This window comes from Mastomys coucha, unplaced genomic scaffold (genome assembly GCF_008632895.1).
Source record: "Mastomys coucha isolate ucsf_1 unplaced genomic scaffold, UCSF_Mcou_1 pScaffold3, whole genome shotgun sequence".
NCBI classification, from domain to species: Eukaryota; Metazoa; Chordata; class Mammalia; order Rodentia; family Muridae; genus Mastomys; species Mastomys coucha.
This window is the reverse complement of record NW_022196909.1, coordinates 32,006,065-32,024,877: the sequence shown is the minus strand read 5'-3', so window position 1 is coordinate 32,024,877 and position 18,813 is coordinate 32,006,065. Positions and strand designations below refer to the sequence as shown.

The 18,813-nt window shown below is 48.2% G+C and overlaps 2 protein-coding genes across 3 annotated transcripts in view; one reads left to right on the top strand and one right to left on the bottom strand.

Annotated features, from left to right (window-relative positions):
- The window catches only part of Jmjd1c (jumonji domain containing 1C), a 166,639-nt gene extending 151,778 nt beyond the window's left edge, over window positions 1–14,861 (bottom strand). Inside the window, exon 1 of one of the 2 annotated variants that reach the window (XM_031348636.1) lies at window positions 14,491–14,861. The gene's annotated coding sequence lies outside the window, so the exon portion shown is untranslated. Of the gene's footprint in view, window positions 1–14,090; window positions 14,186–14,490 lie in introns of those variants that run through there. The other variant, XM_031348641.1, reaches the window with a different exon arrangement.
- The window catches only part of Reep3 (receptor accessory protein 3), an 86,257-nt gene continuing 81,693 nt past the window's right edge, over window positions 14,250–18,813 (top strand). The window contains exon 1 of the mRNA XM_031348644.1: window positions 14,250–14,412. Coding sequence (XP_031204504.1) covers window positions 14,381–14,412 — 32 coding nt within the window. The 5' untranslated portion in view covers window positions 14,250–14,380. The remainder of the gene's footprint in view (window positions 14,413–18,813) is intronic.

Sequence of the window (18,813 nt, the reverse complement as noted above, 5' to 3'; positions counted from 1 at the left end):
AAAGAGTGTATCACAGAGCTCACATCCTATGTAAGTTATTCAGATTAACAGCCGCACAGAACAGCCTGCTGCGTGACATTACGACCAGGCATGAACAGGCTAAGCCTTCAGCCCCTACTGACTGTCACCATCCCCTGTCCCAGTGCTCTCAGAAGGATCCTGTCTGAGGCAGATACCCACATGGACACTGCAGGCCCATTCGAATGGCACATCTCTTGCTTCCTTCTGATCTCCCTGGAGATCACCACATCCTTTCCAGCCAGAAGCACTCTGTTTTTAGATACTTCAATTTCTCCCTGCCATTCTCTCTCCACTGCTAACACAATCCCTGAGTTCTTTCTGCCTGGCTGGAGAGCCACTCCAGCCTCCAGGGAGAAACGTTCCCCTCTGCCCAGGGTCCAGGAAGACTTTCTGCTTCAGAGGAAGGAGCTTACCACTCTGGCTGAGCAGAGGTGGTCTTTACATTTCTGGCTGCGAGTCCCTGTTGAGCCCTAAACTCCAACAGGCTCCATGATGAAACAAGCCAACCTTCTATCAACAAATATGCGGGGTCCCGCTTAACTAGTGTCCCACCAGCCCTGCTGCCAGCCCTGATGGACAGATCTTGGGCAGTAATCTTGCATAGCTGCAACTAACTGGATTTCCTCTGCCCTTGGCCCATGACAATCAGCTCCAGTCCCAACCCTATACTTACGTCAAAAGTATAAATGAAGCTTATTGAAGACCAAGGAAACCAAGGTAGTTATTGATGAAAACTCACAGCCTTCATATCAAATGAAAACACATTTCTAACAGCCTCAACAACAAAAGTATAACGGAAAAATAAATTTAAAACAAAAACAAACAACCCAACCTGAAGGAAATCCTCTAGATTTCCTCTGTAACTGGAGTCACGGGGTGGGGGTGTCCACGTACATGTTAGGATACAGACCTGAGTCCTCTGCAGGAGCAGCTGCGGTGATGCTCTTCATCACTGAGGCATCTCTCCAGACCCCCTTATTTCCTTCTAGAAGACACGAAATCTAAGGCCCTGTACAAGCTTGACTCACTTTCTAAAGACAGGACCACTTTTCCATCAACTTTCCTCTCACCAACAACATCGCCTAGTAGCACACTTCCGGTTGTAGAGCCAGGAGGGAAGAGGGGAAGAAAGGCGACAGAGAAGCACACCGGTGTTCAAAATGACGTTTAGTGCGCACGCTGCTGTCATACTGTGTGTACATGATGCTGTCATACTGTGTTGCATACCGTGCAAACGGGAGTGTGGCAGCATGTGTGCGAGTCAGAGGACAGTTTCTAGTTGATTCTCTTCTCACCATGGGTCACCTGCACAGCCAAACATTGACCGCACATCACCAGACCAAGTCCAGCGAGATGGCTTACAGGGTAAAGGTATTTAGCACTAAGCCTGACAACCTGGGTTTGATCCTGGGACCCAAACTGTGGGGAGAGAGGAGGACTTCTGAGTCGTCTCTGATATCTGCTGGGGTCCAGCACCATGCACGCATGCATACAAATCAAACAGAAAAAAAAAAAACTGAAATAAAGTTAGCAAAAAGTGCTGACCTGGGGAAATGTTTTATTCACTGTTGAAATACCATGCCAATGCTGTCCAAGGAAACACACTTTATTCACTTAGCTACACTCATATTAATATAGATACGAACTGTGAAATGTGTTGTAAGACACGGACTGCATGAAGACACTTAAGGTCAGAACCACTGTTAGGAATTTACCACGGTGCAAACTTCATCCCTTCCAGGTCCACACACCCATGTCAGGAACCCCCAAACACCAGCAGCTCCTTACTGCACAGCAGTGATGCGTTGAGTACTGAAGGAAGCCTGTTCCCAAGGAAGCCTGTTCCCATCGCCCTCTGCGCAGGGAAAGTACAGCGGCGGCGGCTTTTACTTAATGTAGGATGTGAGTGTTCACAATCTGCCAGCCCTTCAGCTCCACCTCCACCCACCACTGCCAACTTAAAACATTCTTAGCTAAACTACCTTTGTTTGTTTGTTTTGCTGGAGTTCACAGAAACAGAATCAAATTCTGGAAGTAAAAACATGGAAGTGTGGGCCACACGTGCAGCTCAATGGTACTGGCAGGTGGCTGGAGATGACGCCCGGCAATACCATAGGCTACCACGAGCTATCACAGGCTACCAGGAGCTACAACAGAGGCCTAGGGAGCTGATTTCAAAGACTTCTACTCAGATGAAGATGGTATCCCTGACTTCACCACAAGAAAGAATTCCAGAATGAAACCGAGCGAGGCAGATGTTTTTCAAAAAGAGAATTTATACTGGTTTAAGTATAAAGGTTAACAGAGAGGAGCGTGGAGGAAAACTAGGTCACAGCCAGGTGTGGATATGATTGTCTTCTACGAACCAAGAAAGTCACATTTAGATGACTTCCCCCCACCTCACCCCCCAGACAGGGTTTCTCTGTGTAGCCCTGCCTGTCCTGGAATTCACTCTGTAAACCAGGCTGGCCTCCAACTCAGAAATCCACTTGCCTCTGCCTCCCCAAGTGCTGGGATTAAAGGCATGTGCCACCACTGCCCGGCACATTTAGATGTGTTAACAGTAGCCATCTATAGGATTTGGTGACTCGAAAGTTACATTTCAAAATGCTCTCAGGAAACCTTTCCCCCTTTTTGGCGAAGGAGATCGTGAGATAGTGCTGGAGGTGCTGTGGTAGGAACATAGCCTGATAGCCCAGGTCACGAGTGCTGCACAAGGTGCCCTTACAGTAAATGGAGCTTTAATTCCTAGAAGACTGTCTGTTTACAGCTGGGCCACAGATGCTCTGGCCTGAAGCACAGCTCAAGGCCATCTTAACATCCTTACTTGAAAGGTCTCTATACAGAAGAAAGTCTCTGTACAAACAACCTCCATAGCAAATGCTGATCAATGAACGTGAAATCTCATCTGCAGAAACCTCAAGCTCCATTTCTCCTTTCACCCCTTAATTTCCCCCTATCTTTCTACCGTACCTCCACTGAGCTCTTGACTGGCCTAGGCAAGGCCCTGAGTTTGATCCCAGGCTCTGCATTAAGTAAAATAATTTAAATGGAGGTTCAAGTCCAAATTCTGTGAGATCATTCAGAGAAGGAGACAACCCCGGCTACCTACGAATCATGCCTCGGGCAATACGCCAAGAGCTAAAAGGCATTATTATCTAGAGAGCTCAAAATCACTCAGCGTGAAGTAGTGCCATCACAAGCACTTTGCAAATGGTACTGAGTCTGAAGAGCCAAGCCTGCAAACCCAGCTCCTAGAGAACGGCGCCCTGATGACAGAGGGCCTGGGAAGTGAATGGGCCTTGGGCGGCCAGGTTCCAAGAGCTCACACCCACCTTTAATCCTTCAGAAATCTACAGGAGATAATAGCCACTTAGCTGTCTTAAGGCAGTAACTAGAGCGAGGTTCTGTTCCGGCTTGGGGCTTTTAGTTCAACTTAGGTCAATTCGGTATAGACAGCAAACAGTACTCTAATTGCAATCTTTGCTTTAAAAAAGGGAAATCATTAATGATTAAAGGTCTCTGACAGAAAGGTATGGTTGTACTGCAGGGCTGGGAGCGGGAGAACAATTAGGAGACCCTTCCTGTGAAGCCTGGAAGACAGTGGACAGATGACCTCAGTGACCTGCAGATCTATCAACCCAGCACTGTCAAACACAGCTCCAACGACCAAGTCTGCACCCACCCTAAGCCCTGTCCGATCCCTCTGCCGCCCTCCATATCCCACGCTCCAATGCCCCAGCTGCAGATGAGCCGAATGAAGACAGCGCAAGGTGACCTATGTTTGTTCTTTGTTGGAAACTGGGAGTGGCCTCACGCTTGTTCCTCAGCTCCCACCTTTACGCTAATTCTCTGGCTGTTAACCAACCTGCCCTCTGACAGGCAAGCCGCTGAGCCCCTCCACCTTCTCAGCATCTCCTGGAACTACTTGGTCTCCAGCAGAGCCTTCTCTGAAATCTAGATCATTCTGAAATGGATTCAAGTTGTCTGTGTGCTACATCCTGTCCCCCTAGCCTGCTTCCCCGTAAGTTCTACTTGAACTGCTCCGAGCCACACTCTGCCAAGACAACGTTAGACTGGCTGGTCCGTGACCAGTAATTTGGGTTCTCTTCAGCACTTTTTGGTTGACTGGATAAATTGTGCCCTGAGGGCAAACATCAAGAAATCACAAACTGCCTGCTTTTGTCTGTGCCTTCTCTGGTATAAAGAGCCACCCGAAATCCTAAGGCTAGGTGTGTATAGGTACTGAGACCAAAACAGTGAAACAGGACAGACAACATTCCTCAAGTAACAACCTACAGCATAATTGGAGGAAGAACACACAGACCACAAGAACAGAAGCTTACAATGGAGTAGGGTAACTAACCCATGTCAGGCTAGCTGAGATTGGGCAACCCATGACAGAGAAGCCCTGGAATCTGGACCACACTACGATGGTCGAGTAGCAGTGTTTAGTCAGTCTCCAGCTGGCCTTGCCAGGTGCTCACCTTGGAACAGGGAACGGCAAAGGCCCCAGGGAAGGAAGTCCGATAGATAGCCAGTTTACAGGATCAAGAAGAGGGCAGAGAGAGATAGTGACCCATCAATTTTGGAAACACAAAAGAGATCAGTGCACACGGGGCTCTGTGGGCCAAGATAGAATCTGACCAGAGCTTGGGAAAGCCACAGGCCATGGAAGAGGGGCAACAGCAGAACTTCTCACCCATGTATCAGAAAGCCCACGCGGCTCGCTGTGCCAGGCAGCCGGGAGCTCGTGGATGAGAAGGCTCCCTGATTCAGAAAGGTGGAATTTAATGACAGAGAACAGGAGAAATGAGGTCACAACGTGACACATAATTTCATTTTTTCCACCCATGGTTTCTGGCCCCCAAGGCAGGCCACAGAAACTCTAATCTTGCCCACCCCCCCTGCCTTTACCTGTTCATAAAACCCTCTCACCTGTCCCTGCAGACAGTGGGTTGTAACATCTCCCTCTCTACAGAGGCCCTCCCTCCCCAGACCCTCTAAAAAGAAATACTGCAGGACAGCCAAGAAAGTTCAAGCAGACAGACAGACAGTCTCCGGGGCAGGGTCCTCACCCCGACTCCAGCCAGGGAACTGCCTCTATCTGGACACATCTTGACACGGCTGCCCACGCTTCACACATTACAATGCAAGGAAGTCTCCAGAGCAGACAGCACTGGGGAGTCTCTAGATGCTAGACACACCTCAGCTGGCACACAAGGGCCTGGAGTCCTTTCCCAGGCCTTACCTTCCTTACAAGCAACTGGTAACACTGAGGTTCTGAGCTGCTAGGGGAAACTACGGAACACTGGAAAAACCTGGTAGGGGCTTGGGCACAGCTCAGCCGCTCCACAAGCCACAATGGCAGGCACAACACAAGAGAGGAGTGAAAAAGAAAGGGCACAGAGAAGAGACTCAAGTAGCTGAATGGATCTCACAACCCAAACCTGACAGACAGGGTGAAGGGGCCTCCAAACACCCGTCCTGTGGCCTGTGCATCTGATGGTGCCAACTGGACTAGCAGACTCCTGGCTCGTGCTTGCTGCAGAACTCACTGTGGCTAGCCCTTCTGTGCCTTCCCCACCCCCGCCACTCTTCTTACCTGTACTACTTACCTGTGGGAGACCCTGCCACCGATGGGTCACCTTTGTGGAGTAGCTAGGGTTGGTTCCTTCAAAAAGAACCGTTTCTCCCCTCCTTGTTAATCCCCTCAGTGTGCGTGGCATATTATCCTGGCAGCCACCACTGGCTGCCCGTATGTCCCTTTTTCTATAGCTCAGAGTATGCATCTCCCAAATTCCATGGTCTCTCCATTACAAAGGCTGCCTGGGACACGTGTGATGGACTGTTACTCATCTCAAAACACCTCACATCTCCATGACAGCGCACACTGACCAAGAATTTCCATATGTTTCCGTGTGTACTTCTCTCAATAATTTACTAAATAATCTCCAAAGGCAAACGGTCTGAAGTGCAGTCTTTAATGTATGCTGATACACACTTGGCCTTCGCTGAACCTGAACTCCTAAATCAGAAAATGGATAACTCCAACCCAAAGTTTTCCTCACTCAGGAAATCTTCATTCAGCACGCTGTTCATCTGGCCGGGCATCGACTGGAGCTCCATATCTATAATCCCTTAATCTTCCAAAGCATAACTGATTATTTTCTCCATTTCTACCGGACTTTCTGACTTTTCTCCATTTCTACTGGACTTTCTGATTTTATTATTTCTTTTCTGTAGACCTGTAAAATAAGCTTCTTATTTCCACCAGATGTCTGTCACACAGCTGGCAGAGAGGTTTTACGTTCATCTACAGAAAGTGAAGTGATCTACAGATTACTGGGAGGGCCACTAAACAAGGCACACTGGGGTATGTAAGGCACATCCTGCTGTCAGGAAGCTGAACATCTGCTAGAATGAGTGGCGTTACGTTTGAATCTGGAATGTTCTTGCAAGGTTCATGTGTCAGAGCTTGGTCTCCAGCTATTGGTACTAGGGGGAGGAGGTAAAAACTTGGGGGGCTGGGGGCGTGGTCACCGATGGACCTGACTTTGAAGACTACTATGACCCTGGCATACCTCTTCCCCTCCTCCCAAGAAGTGGAGAAGTGAACTGCTCTGGGGAGCATGTGGCCAGCCACAAAGCTCTGCCTCAGGCAGGCACAGAAAGAAAACCAAGCCCGGGTAACCCAGGATGAGACCTCTAAACCTCCCTTTAAGGTGTCTTTTCAAGTATTTTGTCAGAGTGACAGCCCGTGGGACACAGATGGCAACCATTCAGGGTCGACAGTTTGTTTTTATTCTTTTATGTTTTGGGTTCTGGGAGTCAAGACGGGGGTCTTAGACATGCTCAGTGTGGCCTATCTGCCTGCAGTTGTTTTTTTCTTTCTTTTTTTTTTTTTTACAATAGGATGTGCTACTTGTCACATATCATGAACATTTATTGACATAGGTAGCTGAGGCAAAACTGAACATCAGCAACAAATGTCCCAAACGTACAAAGCAACAATCAGTGAGCGGAATGAAAAGTATACCAGTGCACACCTGACACCGACAACCTTACACGGCAGAGGGGACCGAGGGAGCGGGATTACAGACCAGAGTGGGTAAGTCTCCAGACCCTAGTATCAAAAACTGAGAAAACAAGGAGGTATGTAGAGTTCCTATAAAGGTATGAGAGAGATCTCCCCCAGTGATTCTCAGAGGGCAGATGAAAACAAGACCTCACAGCAGGAAGAATGGAAACTGAAGGAACCACAGAACTGACCTCCTCAAGGCCTGGGCTAAGGGAGACTGAGAGCTTCTTAACAGAAGCTCACAAACTGAAAGGTCTAGAGTAACCTCAACGGCCCTCGAGTAGAACTAACAACAACTCTAACTCTAATGGGCTTTAATAGTTTCTGAACCCCCAACTAGAGATTACAAGATGGCTGACCTGGAAGCAAGCACAGAATGGATTCAGTGATTTAAATAGAAGCCCTGCACACATACGTCTGAGGCACAACCAATGGAGTCAGCTTTGAAGTATGCAGAGGAAAGGTTAAGAGCCAGGAGATACAGTCTGAAACAGGCCTGGACCGGGTCTCCAGAGGAAGGCCCAAGCAAAAGCCCAGCCGTCGTCCATGGAAATGTGAAAGCGTGTGCAAGCTGTGCCCTGAGATACTTAAGTTCACCTTTGCATTCTCCACAGACAACCTGTACGCATCGGCACGCTCTGCCACACAGCCAAGGAGCCTTTTAGCTGCTTTCCTCAATAAGCAAGTACAGTCTTTAATCCTAGCACGCACGAGACAGAAAACAGGCAGAGATCTCTGCAAGTTAAGAGGCCAAAGTGGTCTACAGAGTGAGTTCCAGGTCAGCCAGAGATACATAGTGAGACCCTGTCTTTTAGAAAAAGAAATCTCATATGAGCTGACAAAATTGATTAACATGTGAACACATGCAGTGTTCCTCCCTCCCTTAGCCCTCCCTCCTCTTACAAGCACGATTTGTCTGTGCACCTACGCTGTGTATATAAGGCTCATGCGACCACATGCTTGTGAGGATCAGAGGACCCCTTATAGTAGTCAGCACTCTCCCTTTCCCTCTCCCCGTGTGTACTGGGGATCACACTCGGGCTGCCAGTCTTCAGACAAGCATCTCTACCTGCCAAGCCACCTCACCTGCCCAATCAACTTCTTAGCAAGTATGAATGAGAAGCAACTTTTTTTTTTAAGGCAAGGATTTAGAAAGAAAGCCTGAGTCTGCTGGACCTGTGAGAAACTCTGAAGCAGCAAGAAAAATGAGGAGGTGGGGGGGTGGGAGGAATGAAATACTAATAGCGCTAAGGGAGGTGCATGGCGCCATCCATGGGCCACACAGACACATCTTCTTCACTCATACTCCAAGGCTTACAAATAGGGCCTTACTGATCTTGTTACAATCTTGTAACACCTTGCTACAGATGTTAGCACATATAACAAGGCACCTGTGAGTCACTGCAGGAAGAGAACAGAAAAGTTTTCTCGTGTTTCAAATCTGCCTGTTTAGCCCTCACCCATCCCCCTGACTTTGAGAGCCACGCATCTTTCTGCTGGGCATGGTTCTCTCTGCCTTTTCAGATCACGTGCTTGAAGTCCCACAGTACGAAGACCTCTCAGGAAGTGTCCCTTTCATTAGAATGCGGAGTGAGGTTTCCTGGACTAAACTGTCCCCTTTCCTCCAGCACTGCCGGAGCGAGCTTGTTATAATTTATCTAGACCACCAAACTAAGGGACATCTTGGTCGCCCGTGTCTTTCGACAACAGTGAATCAAGCTCCCATAAACACGTGCAGGTTTCCCTGTAACAGAAGTCAACGCTGGAGGTATCATGATCATTGGGCCAACAGTTAAGGGCAGATCTGACTTAGGAGAAAACGGTCTTGCAGTCTGGCCACACCATGGTTCGGTGGACTGCTACCTGACCACCCTCATAGTTGCAGAACGCACACCCCCCCACCTCGTCAACTTGTGATAGATGGGGGTGGGGTGCTCTGTGCATGCTTATTTGCCCTCCCTGGCAAGGTGTCTCTTAAGATCTTTGGCCTATTTTCTATCCATTGCTGAAAAGCAATGTTGCTGGTGGTATCTGCCTGTCTCCTTTCCCTAGCCAAGAAAGAACGGAGTTCTCCACCATGAACGCTGATCGTCTACGTACAGTTAGGTTGCTGTTCTTAGCCAATGGTCGAACCTCCTCTAGCCCTGTTTCAGCGAGCACTGTCAAAAGGAACTAACTGATCTTGGACCTGTCTGTAAGGGTTTCACTTGCCTGCTTTCCTAGGGCTATATATACTGTTTCCCTTTCTTAGCTTCTCAGTGTCTGAAGATTCATTCAGGTGATGTCTCTGGGACCACCTCAGACTTGTCCACCTGGGGGGTCCCACTTTGTTATGGTTCATACATTGTTGGACTCCATTTGCTGGCCTCTTGTTGAAGATTTTTGCATCCCTGTTCAAGAAACGGGTGGTCTCTTGATTTCCTTATATGGATCTGGCAAGAAGCTGCCCATTAAAGCACTTTACACCTAAGCCTGCTCTTCAAATGGTTAGGAAGAAGGAGGTGAGGGATTTCAGAACATAGGAAATCTGCTGGGGTTTTTGGTTTTTTTTTGTTTTTAAGGCAGATATAACAAAAAGCCTCCATATGCATCTTCTCCAGGAAGAGGCACTTATATAATTTGTTCCTTCTCTTTGGTAGAACTTAAATAAAAAGTAGATTTTCTGAAGGGATGACTGGAGTAAAGCAAAGGACTAGATTTCTACCATCTTGCTTCTCAACTTCACTTCGTGTGTTCAGATCACAGCGCGACATCAAATAAACACCTTTAATTTCCTGTTGGAATAGTAAGTAGTCCTAGGATAGAATTATCAAATATTTCAGCTTTCTGAGAATCAGATCACAAACTCCAGTTTTCTGAATCCGAAAATCTATAGTTTAAAACAAGGAAGTGTGATTCAATCTCATGTGTTTTAAATGGGCGACAAGTGTGCCTCAAGTATACAACAGGTGTCCGTGCGCCGCCTGACACTCTATCAACTTTTTTAACCAGGAAGAGCGGGGGAAAGCCCTTTGGTCTCAATCCAGGTTTCAGGTGAGGCTACTTCCTAAATGTGAAGACCGGAGACAATGGCGACTCTCAGGAGAGCGGCCAAGAGCTACAGAGCTAGCCATCAAAGATGAGCGCTAGCCATCAGAGAGACCATTGGCTTTCCTCACCGCTGATAAGCGCCTCTCATCAATACCGGTACTAAGAATTCCCTATCTAGTCTGCCTATTCTAATGCTATCTTACCCCACTTTTCACCGTCTCTTTATGACTCAATCCCACGCAGGATGCCAAACTCTACCCCTGCTCTAACCGCAACACCCAAAGGTGTGTGCAAAGACTGCAAGAGGAAGGCGGGCAGGGGTTTATCTGGGGCAGACAGAAAAAGGTTAAGTCGCTTTTCCCAAGCCAGCTCTCTCTACCACTACTCTCTAAGTCACTATTAAGGTAATTTGGTAATTTTAGCCTTTTTACAGATGAAAGTCTTTTAAATTATTTAAAAATACTTCCCCATTAGAAATGGGAAGGTGACCCAGTATTCAGTCTCATTAGCATAGTCATTAATAATTACACGACTTGTGATACTATCTCTGTACCAGTAATGCTGCCCTACTCTCGAGGCTCTCACTGCCTCAGGTACTTTCCTACTCTCTGTTGATTTGCTAATGACAGAGCTCCTTTACCATGCAAAAAGATGTACATTCCACTGTCTCCAAGGACAACAGAAAGGAGGTGGTGGTAGCGAGAGAGCGAGACTTTTAAATGAGTCCTAAAGCCCTTTTACATTTGATCACCACCCATTAACATATTCATTCAAAACAAAACCAGCACTGACTCACCATTCATCTCGTCCTTAGTAAGAGAAAGGGGTCTCCAGAGAAAATGTCCTCCGGCCCACCTACACTGCTTCCCACCAAGACTGAGCTCAATATCCACACGAGGGTCCTGGCACAGCACCAGGAAGGCTGCACTCCACATACAAACACTGCTGAAATGTTTAAAAAACAAACAAACGAACAAAAGCTTTAAACAGTTTCCCTAGCTTCTATGTGGAATGGTAGCAAGCACACCAAGTAAGACCCCGTTATAGAAGCTACTCAGAGCTGGCATAGGCTCGGCGGTTAAAGGTGCTTACTGCTCAACCATGAAGGCCAGAGTTCCAACCCCAGCAACCCCACTCCGCCCACATCATTGCCCAGCCCCATAAGCTAGACTTGGTTACCCACGTTCTTATAATAAATAACCCCAGCGCATGGGCTGAGGGACAAGAGATGGGAGAATCCGTTAGGTTTGCTGGGTACCAGCCCAGCTGAAATCATGAATTCTCCAAGGTCAGAGTCATCCTACCTCAGAAGAATAAGGCAGAGCAACAAGGATAGGATGCCTGACATCCTCTGGCCTTCATTTGGTGCAAGGAGCACAGACAACTCCTCAAGTGCCTGTGCTGGAGTGCGCATGTACACACACACACACACACACACACACACACACACAAACACACACACGGGGGGGGGGAGAGCTGGACGGAAGATACCTATTCCTTTTCTCATGAAGGACCAAAGCCTCATCTTACACACTGAAGTATGTATCTAATAGCCATCAATTAGCAGATCTCAAATATCTGAGGTCCAGTAACAAACAGCAAGCAGCCAGCCACCTCTAAAAGCTGGGCACTTTCCACAAGAGGGTCCTCCTAGGATCGGCTGACTCTTATGTAGGTCAATAGTTCTCAACACTATCAGCTGCTTCCCTGTGGGGTAACACACTGCCACTCTGAAACGCCATGAGTAACCCCCTCGTGCAGGCACTCCAAGCAAACCCATCTATCTAGATACAACAGTAATCGGAAGGAGGAACTAAAAAATCAGTTACAAAAAGGCCCGTCAGCATATGGATGGATGCTGGGACAAAAATTAGTAACCGGACGTGACTGCGTGGCAAAGCTGCGTATAGGACAAGATGTGACAGGCACAATTCCTAAGCAACTGGCGAACACAATCTTCCCTTCCTTTACACAACAGGAGCGTGCAGACACAGAGACGAGAGAAACTTCAGTCGTGGTTAAAGCTGTGACTTTAATGAAGTGGAAATTTTGGGGCCCAGATAATGACAAATATGACCGGAATGTCAAGCATGATATTCCTAAGCCAGGAAGCACACAGGAACAGTCTTTGTTCAGGATGTCCCACACACAGCAAAAGACTACAGCATCCTCAGACCCATCACCACCTGCTAGTGGTTAATGCCAATTACAACCAATAAGAAAAGAAAAAAAAAAAGCTTGCTAATTTTCCCCTAGAGAGCAATCCCCCCTGGACCAACCAACTCCCACCCAATGCCGGCATGAATCCCAGTACTGCAGTTCGGCTCTTACTACCTATGAACTATGAATTACTGGGCTAAAGAGTTAAGTTCTCTAAACCTCCGTTTCCATGGTACCAAGGAGAATCAACACTCCAGGGCTGTCTGGGGCGGCAGGATGACTCAACAACACTGTAGCAACCCTGGGTAGGTGGTTTACAACCCATGGGTTTTTGAAATAGGAACAAGGGAGGGCTATGTCCTAAAAACAATAACAAGATAACAAGTACCATCACTGTGAAAGAGGCAGAAGAGTGAGAGGTGGCCAGAAACTTAAGGGATAAGTTATGGGTGGGGGGTTGGAGGGGGTAGGGGAGGTGTACGTAATTGCCAGGGGAAAAAAAATTAAGAGATCAGAAAGGTAGAATGGGGGAATAAAGCATTCAAGAAGAAGATGAAATTCAGTTAAAGGCATGAATACACAGCTTGGCTCAAAAAAGAGAGGAGGGGAAAGGTATGTTAAAGGTGAGGAAGAAAAGGCTGTAAATAAAGACATTACAAGCCCTCTCTGCCCATGGAAGGGCATGAAAGGACACGGAAGGCATATGCCAGAAAAACTGGTGCTTAGAGGGCAAGCCTAACTCCCCAATAACGCTGAATAATGGTCAAACGAAGTAAACCGGAACAAACACAATCACCGCAGCCCCTGAAATAAAGGCACACATTCTTAAGGCAAATAAGCAGAAAGAACGGAAGAGCAGAAAGCAGCTCTTTTCTTTTCTTCCTGATTCTGTGGAAGGAAATCCGGCAGGCCTCAGCCTCCTCCGAAGTGCTGGGATCACAAGAGATCACCACCATCCCTGGCCTGCTGCTCTCTTTCATGACCAAGATCCTTAATTTACAGGCCTCGTGAACTAAAAGGAACTCATGGTAACCCATCCCGGTCCCTTGATACCATCCCAGGCAAATCCGAATCCTTCCTAAACACATTAATTAGCAAAACCTTACATCATCCTTGAAAAGCAGGAGTATTATTAGCCTCGTTTTATTATGGGGAAACTGGGGAACAAAAAAGATTAAATTACAGTACGTCCCAAAATGAGCCATCATATTTTCTAGGACTTTAATTAAAGGCTCCAAGCCCCACATTAACAGACATTATTCTTCCTAGCTTAGAGAACTTTTACTATTGCTTCCACCAGGGGATCAAGAGAAAAACACCTATAGTAACTTAAAGGTCATTTTTTCACAATTCGGCACTTGTCGCCCCAAAATTACGAGCTTAAAATTTTGGATAGTGTACATAAACACACACACTCGACGGTAAAAAAAAAAAAAAAAGAAAAAGAAAAAAGAAAGTCCACTTGTAAACAGCACCACGGGTCGGAAATCCTGGTCCACGTTTTAGGCTATGTGGCAGGCAACACAGACAGGAGGTGGCTGATGCTGATGGAAAAGGTGCCCCCGGGGGCCCAGAACAAGCCTGGCCATCCCCGCAAACCCATGGCTCCAAACGTGACCCCCCGACGCTCTCCCTTGGCCCCTGCATTGCACCACGAGCCTCGCAGTGCCAACCCGGGCCTCTGGTAGGATAGGCCCCGGCTGCCGAGCCTCGGGGAGCACGAGAGCCGCACCTAGCCAGACGCTTCACAATCCCGGCTTCACCCGCCCCCCTGGCCTCGGCTCCCACGCGCTCTCACCGCCCGCCCGGCGTCCCCCGGCCCGGGGAAGCGAGGTGACCGCGCAGGTCGCTGGAGCGCAGCGCCCGCCGGGGTCCCGGAGCCGCCGCCTATCAGCGGAGCGCAGGGGCGGGGCCGGCAGGGCCGGCTGGGCCGCGGGCGGGGGCGGACGGGCGGGGGGGGACCGGGCTCCGGGCGGCTCCGGGCACCGCGCGCACACTCCGGGCCGGCTCCCGAGGGCGCCAGCGCGGCCCCGGGGAGCGCGAGCGGGGAGCGCGCGGCCTGCGGTCAGCGGCCCAGCGGCCGAAAAGATGGTGTCCTGGATGATCTCCCGAGCCGTGGTGTAAGTACGGGGAAGGTGGGGAAAGCGCTCGGGGCCCGGTAGCCCGGGCCAAGCTCACGGGCCGCGCGGCCTGCTCACCCGTGTCCGAGTCGCTGCGGGGCTCCGGGGCGGCGGCGTTTGGGAGCAGCAGGGCGCGGGGCGGACGGACCGGCGGGCGGCGGGCTCTGCTCCGTGGAGCCGCTCCCCCGGCGCGCGGCGAGCCCCGCTCGGCTTCTCCTCGGCCTCCCTTCCGCTCCTCGGCTGCGCGGCGGCCGCTGCTCGGCTTCTCCTGGGCTCCTCCGCTGCCCGGCTGCTGCGCGCGGCGGGCTCTCTCTGCTCGGCTCCGCGGCGCGCTCCCGGCTGCGGCTCCCGCTCCCGCGGCCCGGCGCTGCGCGGCACCGCCCTGCGCAGGCTCCGCCGACGCTGAGCGCGGGAGGCCGGCGGGACTCCGGATGCGCCCGAGCCTTTGTCACCAGGTCTACCGCGTTGCGGTGTCTGTCCGCCGCGCACGCCGCTTGGTCACGTGGAGGAGGAGGAGGAGAAGGAGGAGGAGGAGAGATCAGTGTCACAGCCCGAGCTGCAGAGTCCTGCTCGGGGGTCCCGAGGTGACCTGGGAAGGAGCCTGCTCTAGAAAGGTCGGCCAAACGCTGACCAGGGAGAGCCCTGTGTGGGAAGAAATGCGTGCGACCGAGACGGCGCAGGTGCCAGTCCCCTTTGTTCGGGGTCATCTCATCAGTTCATTGATTGTAATACAAACGAGAGCTGCGGATGAGGGGGAGAGGGGGTGAAAAAGTTGAGTTGCGTTGTTTAATCTGCAGTGGTATTTGAATACAAGTTAAACCGGTTCTCTTCCCATCTTTTCACCTAACCCTGTGTGCTCTAAAGCAAAGCCACCAAGTAAAGGGCAGTAAATTAGGTAGAGCCTGGGGACGGGGATTCATTATTCATGTAGCAGTAATGTCATTTGAGTACCTTAATGAAATGTTTATATGAGGCTAACAGGCCTTGCTGATTAGCTTATAACTTGAAGAGAGAAAATGACATTACTTGGGCATTATTATTATTATTATTACTATTATTATTTTCACTACGGAAAAGGAGCTAAATTTTTTAACTTAGTTTTATTTCGTTTGGAACTGAATTAGGTAACCTAATTTGCAATGCATTCAAAATTTGTCCTTTCATAAAATGTCCTTTAAAGCCTCCGAACTTCTTGTGTTGATCTTGAAACCACAAATAAATAAAGTTATACCATGGGTGCTTTCAAATTATGTTTCGCCTTTTCCAGGGCAATCTTCGAATTTCCACATAATCCAGGCATAATTTCATAGCTACCAGAAATCCCTCAACTATTTTTGCCTAGCCCCTCGGATTAAATGCCCCATTAAAAAGCTGGGTTTGTCTTTTGATCTCTGAGGCCATTTACAATGATGGAAAATTATGGGATCCCTTGAGCTTGCATTCATCACATAAGGTTTTTATTTTTCTGTTGGTGAAAGGGAATATGTTTCTAGGGCTACCTCCAATACAAAGGTCAGTACCACGTCGGAGATCTTACTGGAACAGACATTTCACCTCCACAGATATCTACTGCACAGGTCAGAATGCCAGGTCTTAGGAGAGTTACACCTCATGTAATACCCAGTGTTAGACAAGGAAGAGATTACCTGCCTGCTGTTGGAGCGTCATCAAGGAAGGCAAAGGAGATTGCAGTCAAAAGAGACCTTGAAGAATGAACGCAATCTAGACCTCCAAAGAGGAAGAAGGAAAAGATTTCCGATAGGTGGACTCCTGTTAACCAGAGCCGGGGTAGATTACAGCGTGAGAGCCAGAAGAGCAGGACGAGAAAGAGAGGCCCTTGTTAGGAAGACTTTGTAATCCCAGAGTCCACTGTGAGTCCAATACTGAAGGAAGGAAGCACTTCTGCTGGCTCAGCCTGTGGAATTGAAGGTCTGGGGTGACGGGGAAGCATACAAATGTGATTTTTTTTAAAAAAGTCATTAAAACGTGTATTAATCAGGACTCAAGAAATGTATTTCATGAACTTTGCATCCAGTGCATTTGTCTGGGAACCTCTGTGCGTTTCCATCTGCTCTTGAGTTGTCTCTAAACGTGAAAGCTATCTTAATAACTACATGGACACATGCTCTGCACCGTGAAATAGAATTCATTTATCTGTGTCTATCCTTCCTAGCCTACTGAAACATCCAACTGGGCCTTAACAGGATCAGACAGTATTCTCAGCGTGAGCCTTCGGAGGTACCATAAGGGACAAGGGGCCCTGTATAAACTGAACTCCCAAGATGAAGGGACAATTCTTTGCAGACCTCGAAGTATAACTCTGAGGACAAGAATGACGCTTTAGGCTCAAACGTAGATTCCACTTAATAGCTGTGTAGCCCCTCTGAGCATACCAAGCCCACCTGAGCTTAAGTTGCCTTTTTTTAAAATTTATTGTTTTGGGGCGGTCTTGGGAATATGTGTCAGAAGACAGCCTGTAGGAGACAGTTCCTTCCCTCCACCATGTGAGTCCCAGGGATTGGATAAACATAGGGACTTAGGCTTGGCACCAAGCAAAGTCTCCTCAACTCAAATTGATTGCCACAAAATCAACTTACTTCAACATCACAAGACCAATAAATTAGCAGTTTTTAATGGAGTGTGTGTGTGTGTGTCTGCACCTGGGTGTGCCTGAGTAGGTGTATGGTATACCAGGCTTCTGCAGAAACCCTAAGAGATCAGAATGCAATGTCCGATCCCGGGAAACAGGAGGTACAAGCAGTTGTGAGCTGCCATTCGAATGCTGGAACCAAAACCCAGGTCCTCTGCAGAAGTAGGTGTTCTTAACCACTGAGCCAGCTCCCCAGGTGAGCAATTTTTAAGGAATGGTAACGTCAGCATACCTCGTCATACTAAATTCATATACACTGCCCGTCCGTCCCTCGCATTCTGAAAGCGTTAATCCCAAATTGAGGGAAACCACCCCCTTTCCCTAACTTTTCTCAGCTTCTGTGTTAAAGCATTGTACGCAAATCAAAACTCAACCCAGCTTGTCCGATTTTAAATATCAGTTCTATCCCTGTGACTCACGCCATAAGATAAGGCGCATTCTTACATATAATGTCCACATGCAGCATCGAGTGGGTAGTAATTATTCTACAGGTGCCAGTAGCTGCTTTCAGAACATGGAAGCACATACCACCCAAATACCTACCTATTAAATGTAGGCTATCTTGGGTTTCATTTCTTCCCCCCTCTGAGCCTGTGTTTAGATAACAAAGTTATACATACAAAAGTTTGATGCTATAACACTTTATAAGGAATGCTATAGTTAATACACGTGCAATTCTGCAGTGGCCGTCTGTGCTGCTTTGTATGTGCTTAACCCAGGGAGGGACTCTATTAGGAGGAGTGGACTTGTTGGAGTAGGTGTGTGGCCTGGTTGAAGGATGTGTGTCACTGTGGGGATGGGCTTTGAGACCTTCCTTCTAGTTGCCTGGTAGTCATTCTTCTTGTACTGGCCTTCATATCAAGATGTAGAATGCTCAGCTGCTCATACACCATGCCTGCCTGGATGCTGTCTTGCATCCACACTTGATAATGGACTGAACCACTGACCTAGAGACTCTTTCTGTAGTATTTTGCTGAAAAAAATGGGGCTGCCTCTTGCCTTTGTCTGAAGGGTCTGCCTGAGACTAAGTCTAAGGTAAAGAGGATCAAATCAATTGCATTGACAAAGGAAATCTCAGAAAAGCCTACCCCACAATAACACCCTTCCTCCAACAAGGCCACACCTCCTAAAACTGAGATTCCCCGGGGGCCAAGGTTATTCAAACCACCACAGCATTCTTCACATACATGCCTTAAGGATTTCCTCAGGATAAGAAGTGTTTCTGAATGAAACTTTATGTTTTCATGATCATTGGACTAAAACTGTAAGATTGTTTACCAAAAATTTATTCATGTCTTCTGTTACAGTGCTCTGTAACAGAACTTTATCAAGATGCAGCCTACTAGCTGCTACTTTTAAGTAGTGGCATATGCCTTTAATCTCAGCACTCAGGAAGTAGAGGCCTCCTTGTGAGTTCAAAGCTAGCCTAGTCTACAGTGTGAGTTCCAGGACACCCGCAGCTACACAAAGAAACCATGTCTTAGAAAACATAAATAAGTCGGGTGGATGGTGGCGGCGCATGCCTTTAATCCCAGCACTTGGGAGGCAGAGGCAGGCGGATTTCTGAGTTCGAGGCCAGCCTGGTCTACAGAGTGAGTTCCAGGACAGCCAGGGCTACTCAGAGAAACCCTGTCTCAAAAAATCAAAAAACAAAACAAAACAAAATACAAAACAATAAATAAATAAATAAATAGGCATTCTTATACTGGTGTTTTATTTCCTAATGTATGATAAGTCTTTTTCCTTTTGTA